This window comes from Salvelinus sp. IW2-2015, linkage group LG7 (genome assembly GCF_002910315.2).
Source record: "Salvelinus sp. IW2-2015 linkage group LG7, ASM291031v2, whole genome shotgun sequence".
NCBI classification, from domain to species: domain Eukaryota; kingdom Metazoa; phylum Chordata; class Actinopteri; order Salmoniformes; family Salmonidae; genus Salvelinus; species Salvelinus sp. IW2-2015.
Genome location: NC_036847.1, coordinates 29,966,914 through 29,973,381, shown reverse-complemented (window position 1 = coordinate 29,973,381; position 6,468 = coordinate 29,966,914). Strand labels below are relative to the sequence as shown.

General features: G+C 38.3%; 1 protein-coding gene and 1 long non-coding RNA gene across 2 annotated transcripts in view; one reads left to right on the top strand and one right to left on the bottom strand.

Annotated features, from left to right (window-relative positions):
- Positions 1 to 564: 564 nt before the first annotated feature.
- LOC111966806 (histone-lysine N-methyltransferase 2D-like) overlaps positions 565 to 6,468 on the bottom strand; it is a 51,891-nt gene continuing 45,987 nt past the window's right edge. Inside the window, 3 exon segments of the mRNA XM_023991745.2 lie at positions 565 to 3,577; positions 4,871 to 4,979; positions 5,054 to 5,127. Coding sequence (XP_023847513.2) covers positions 3,485 to 3,577; positions 4,871 to 4,979; positions 5,054 to 5,127 — 276 coding nt within the window. The 3' untranslated portion in view covers positions 565 to 3,484.
- The window catches only part of LOC139028070 (uncharacterized), a 181,785-nt gene continuing 179,950 nt past the window's right edge, over positions 4,634 to 6,468 (top strand). Inside the window, exon 1 of the long non-coding RNA XR_011480244.1 lies at positions 4,634 to 4,755. This is a non-coding gene — a long non-coding RNA (uncharacterized lncRNA). The remainder of the gene's footprint in view (positions 4,756 to 6,468) is intronic.

Below are 6,468 nucleotides of genomic sequence, written 5' to 3'. Positions count from 1 at the left end.
CCCTGAGCGCCGAAGACGATGTCAATTATGGCAGACCCCGGCACCTCTGATTCAGTGGGGTTGGGTTAAATGTGGTAGACACATTTCAGTTGAACTGACTAGGTATCCCCCTTTCCCTTGTTCTGCATGCTGTCTCAACATTGGGATCTCCATCTTTTCAGAGGTAAAGATKCATTCTATTTGTTTTTCATTTTGATATAGGGTGTGTATACCAATARATGTATGTTGCTGGTACTATATTGGAAAGGATTATACCACTGATTTAAGTACTTTGGGGTCAATCCTGGTATTTCATGAGCTTTGAGGAACAAATGGTTGTCAATAGAACCTAATATCATATTCCTGTCCATATTTTGGTCTGTCATGGGAATTAGTTTTATCAAACATCCTGTTCATACTGTATACACCTTCAATATTTCAAAAACCATGTTAAACCAATCTTTTCCAGAATAGTTTGTAGGTGATAGTTTTAATTTGAGTCAATGTCACTTAGATTTAGCCTACTTTAACTTCAGAACCAATTTTAAGTTGCATTTGTTTTATAAAAAATATTAAGATCCAAGATTATATTTCAAATGCATTTTATTTTCCTTTACAAGAAAAAAAAAGCAGAGAAAGAAATGGGGAAAGCTGTATTGAGAGATGCAACCTCTGCCGTCGTCAAAACAAAATTACAATTCAAAATTATAGTCATACAAAACATGCCACAAACTTCTTTTGTTTATATTCCCTAAAAGCGCTGCTGTAACAAACATTTTTAAAAAGGTTAGGTAAAAAACATTTTTTTGCAATCTTTATTTAAATCATAAGATATTCAAGAAATTATTTAGGCTGAAATCCAGTGAGCGGCAAAATGTCTCATGGTCTTTCCTTGAAATATAAACATACCAAGAARAAAATAGCAATCACTGCCTCATACAACTTTTAGAGAATTACTCCATTAATTTACTATTGAGAGTGCAATTCATTCTCAGGTATGGAAGTASGGGGTTCACTTTGAATATTTAGTCATGACATACAGGCCGAGTAGCAGTTTTCACAAGATATACAAACACATTCACTTCTATAGGGAAGATAAAAATAAAACACCAATCATATTTAATAACTAATATCTCAGTCAAGGAAGAGTAAGATTTTCCATTTAATTTTAAATCCAATGATGACCAAGGTATAGATAGGTTTTGGTAAAACGACAAGCAGTAGCATAAATAAAAACTAAATGCACCGTTGTACTCCTTTTACACAGGAAGTGATTTCTCATGTAATAATCATAACTTTCCATAATGGATCAACTTTCTCGACCCAGTGGCTTCTCGTCCAAGTCATTGGAGAAGACCAGCCGTGTCCACATACCTATTTTAAGAAACTGACATCTTATAGCAAAAAACGCTAATAGAAAAACAGGTAAATGCAAAAACACTGGTTCATATACATAGATATTACATAGTTCGCTATTTATATTTATATATATACATACACACAGCTTAATCTCATAAAATGATATCCAGTGGTAGATTTTTTAAATCAACTTTATTTCTCTACAATTTTAGATTTTTATTGATTAAAAAGGGGTTGATAGTTTGTTGCCCCCTATAGTATATAATATACAGTTTGTACACTTTTGCATTTTTCTTACGTGAGGTCAAGGTAGAGGAGTACAAGTAGAAGGGAGACGTCGTCATGGAGACTTCAGAACCCCCACACACTTTCTTTACAGATTTATTTACTTTCATAAAAAAAGAAAAATGCCCTTTTTTTTTTTTAAACAAGTCTTCCCCTGCCATTTCTTCAAGCCTCCAGTATAGAACACCGTACTACCACTAGAAAACCACAATACAGGGACCTTTATAAATACACCTAGCTGTGGTGTGGTTAGACAGGCAGGGCCAGGCAGAGAAAGACCCACTACAGTAAAGTTTACAACAGTCCACTACATGATAAAGAGAGGAAGAGGCTAGATTCATGATTGATGTCATTCGAGAAAAGAAAAGATCAAAATGCAGATGGGATTTGAAGGACTAAAAGGTGAAAAACAAATGGGATAGTAGTCTTGCATCATTACCAGCAAGCTTTCTGCTTAATGTGTGACTTAAAGGCATTAAGCAGCAAGCGTACATTACATTTCCTTCACTCATTAGTTGGACTTGATCGTCTTGCCAAAGACTTGTTCAATTAGCGGTGTGATCCTGCTTCACTTTACATACTGAAGCTGTGTAAGCAACAATCATTCACACCTATCTCTCCCTCTCAGTCCTCAGCAACACATGGGTGACTGTTATTGTGTCAATTCCCACACGCAGAGAATGGAAAAACAATAAAAGTCGATACATAAAATCCAGGATGATCAGGAGTCATTTAAAGACACCTGTTAAGCTTGTGATTGATATTAATGCGATGGCTTAACCAATAAACGATCATATAATTCATTCTGTCTGTATACATCATTAATTAATAATAGGATTGTTGGCTCATTATTGTAAAATGATCATCAGCATAGAACAGAGAACAAACCTGGTGTTAGTTAAAGTTTCCCTGCTTGTCCGAGAAGGCTATATACTATTAGCCTAATGAAAACAACATTCTCTCCCCCCTCCACAAGTAGCAGTTAACAGTATTTATACAAAGTAAGCAGTCACTTCCCACTAGATTAATGAGGTAGACTGAGGATCCAACTAACCCACCTTTAAACTCCTTTAGTCAGTCAGAACAATAATAAAACACCTGTCTTTCTGTCTGGTGCCTCTGGAGCCACAGGTCAACTTTTATAGTATCTGACATCTTTCTCTTCTGCCTCTCAACGATACATAGTTATTCTCTACTCAGAGCCACTGTCTTCAGGATTGTCTAGCTAGCCAATAATATCCACGTTGGGAAGTCAATCTTCACCAATGACGATGGGAACTTGTATTTTCCTTGGGGGTAGGAAGGGGGRGRGGGGGGKGCAGGAGGAGGATAGGTCTGCCTTTAAAAACAAAATGCATTAGTTATTTCTTAGTACTTAAAATGTCTTCTTTCTTCAAAGCTCAAGGTAAGGTCTGCCCTAAGAGTATTGATATCACATAGAATCTGAACATTTGGTAGATGTGGAGAGGATTGTATTCCATCCATAGTTACTGAAGGGCGAGCAGTAGGTAGAGGAAAGAGTTGCTTTTGGCAGAGGACACAGTTCATCCACAAAAAGACTGTCCCATCATTCAGTTGGATGTCAATAGAGGTGGTTTGTTTGCTTTTATATCCATAATGCTCTTCAAACCTTTGGCTACAGGTGTGAATGCAAACGTCTGAGTCTTTTATTGTTTTGGAGGTCAGTTTCCCTCCTCGTTCGTCAGCTTAKGAACAGCTTACAAACAGCTTATGAACTGGGTAGTAGTAGTAGTAGTAATATTCTAAAGGCTTTGGCGCAGTAGTGTTCTGGCACCCGGGAGAAAGGAGGAACTCTCTCATTCCATCCATATTTTTTTCCTCTCCATTTCTCCCAGTTAGTTTAGTTCATCCACTTTCGGCAATTCCAGGCTCCGCAGTGGCAAGGGATCTTGTGCTGATCGTCCTCAAAGTCAAACTGATAGTCGTACGTCAGCTAAGAGAAGAAACAGAGAAGGTCAATAACAACACTCTGTTGTAACATGTATTCATAAAACCTGGTTTAGTTGTCCAAACATGCTTTACAGTAACACAATCAAGACCCCCTAAAGAGCCAGTTAAGATTTAAACGACTTTAAACTTCTTCGGGGTAGGGGGCAGCATTTTCACTTTTGGATAAATAGCATGCCCAAATTCAACTGCCTGCTAYTCATCCCCAGAATATAAGATAAGCATATTATTAGTAGATTTGGATAGAAAACACTCTGAAGTTTCTAAAACTGTTTGAATCATGTCTGTGAGTATAACAGAACTTATGTAGCAGACAAAACCCAGAGGACAAACCATTCAGAATTATAATTTTTTTGAGGTCACTGTCTTTAATGAGTTTCACTGGGACACCAGATTTCTAAGGGACTTGTTTGCAGTTCCTACCGCTTCCACTGGATGTCACCAGTCTTTGGAAATTGGTTGAGGTTTTTCCTTTGTGTAATGAAGAAGTACGGCCATCTTAAATGAGGGTCACTTGAAGTAAATTGTTTGAGGGACATTACCAGAAAAGTTGCGTCAGTTTGTTTTCTTTTTGTATTGAACACAGATCATCCCGTCTTCAATTTGATCGATTATTAACGTTTAAAAATACCTAACGTTGTATTACAAAAGTAGTTTGAAATGTTTTGGTAAAGTTTACATGTAACTTTTGATATATTTTGTAGTGACGTTGCGCAAGTTGGAAGCTGTGTTTTTCTGGATGAAACGCGCCAAATAAATTGACATTTTGGATATATATCGACGGAATTAATCGAACAAAAGGACCATTTGTGATGTTTATGGGACATATTGGAGTGCCAACAAAAGAAGTTCGTCAAAGGTAAGGCATGAATTATATTTTTATTTCTGCGTTTTGTGTCGTGCCTGCAGTGTTGAAATATGCTACTCTCTTTGTTTACTGTTGTGCTATCATCAGATAATAGCATCTTATGCTTTCGCCGTAAAAGCCTTTTTGAAACCTGACATGTCGGCTGGATTCACAACGAGCGTAGCTTTAATTTGGTATCTTACATGTGTGATTTAATGAAAGTTAGATTTTTATATCATTTTATTTGAATATGGCGCTCTGTATTTTCCCTGGCTATTGGCCAGGTGGGACGATTGCGTCCCACCTACCCCAGAGAGGTTAAATCAGTGAAGGAAACTGTATATTATGTACACAGTGGTACAAAAACGGTATACTGCGTATGTACAAAAACTATAAATGGACATGTAGATGGTGCCCAGGGCTCTGTCTCACCTCTTCTCCCTTGGGAATCCTGCGACTGGAGATGATGATGATCTTGTCCTCTTTGTCAAACGTCACCACCTCGGCAACACAGTTGGGCGCACAGGAGTGGTTGACATAGCTGAAGAGGAAAACAGAGAGTGAGACAGGGACAAACAAGCATAATATGAAAGAGAAAATAGACCCAACACTTACCGAGCAGGGCCGCCGGTCAGAGTGGCATCGATCACATGCTCGTTGTTGGTGCGGAACATGTAGATCCCACGGTTCTAGAAGAAAAGAAGCAGGAAGAGGTCATATAAACGTTTCCGATCCACTGATACCTTATGGACAAAGATATTACAACCTTTGTCTTTTCACCCTCTTATTAAGTTTGTGTGTAAAATCAATAAACAATTGATCACAGCTAACGGGGATCCAAATAAACTAAGAAAACAAAGACTATTGTCTGCTACTACCTAGACTACTAGTCGACTACCTAGACTACTAGTCGACTACCTAGACTACTAGTCGACTACCTAGACTACTAGTCGACTACCTAGACTACCATAGTCGACTACCTAAGACTACTACTGTCGACTACTCTGAATCTACTACTACTGAGTCAGTCGAGCTATCCGTTGAGTACTACTCTAGACTACTACACTAGTGAACTGACCTATTCTTAGACTACTTACTACCTAGGTCGACTACCTAGTACTAACTACTACTAAGTCGACTACTAGACTACTACTACTAAGTCGACTACCTAGACTACTACTACTAGTCGAACTACCTAGACTACTACTACTAAGTCGACTACCTAGACTACTACTAGTCGACTACCTTGTAGACTACTAGTCAAACTAGACACTAGACTACTAACTACTAGTCTGATCGATACCTAGATACTACTACTAGAACACTACATAAGCGACTACTATAGCACCTACAACTAGTAGTCGACTACTAGACTACTACTACTAGACTACTACTACTAGACGACTACTACTAGTCGACTACTACTAGTTGACTACCTAGTCGACTACCTAGTCGACTACTACTAGTCAACTACTACTAGTCGACTACTACTAGTCAACTACCTAGACTACTATACTAGTCGACTACTACTACTAGTCGACTACACTACTAGTCGACTACTACTTACTAGTCGACTACTACTACTAGTCGACTACTACTACTAGTCGACTACTACTACTATCGAACCTACTACTAGTCGACTACTAACTAGTCGACTACTACTAACTAGTCAACTACTACTACTAGTCGACTACTACTAGTCGACTACTACTAGTCGACTACCTACTACTTACTACTAGTCGACTACCTAGACTAACTACTACTAGTCGACTACCTAGACTACTACTACTAGTCGACTACTACTACTAGTCGACTACTACTACTAGTCGACTACTACTACTAGTCGACTACTACTACTAGTCGACTACTACTACTGTCGACTACTACTACTAGTCGAACTACTACTATGAGTCGATACTACTACTAGTCGACTACTTACTAGTCGAACTACTACTAGTCGACTACCTAGACTTACTATACTAGTCGACTACCTAGACTACTACTACTAGTCGACTACTACTACTAGTCGA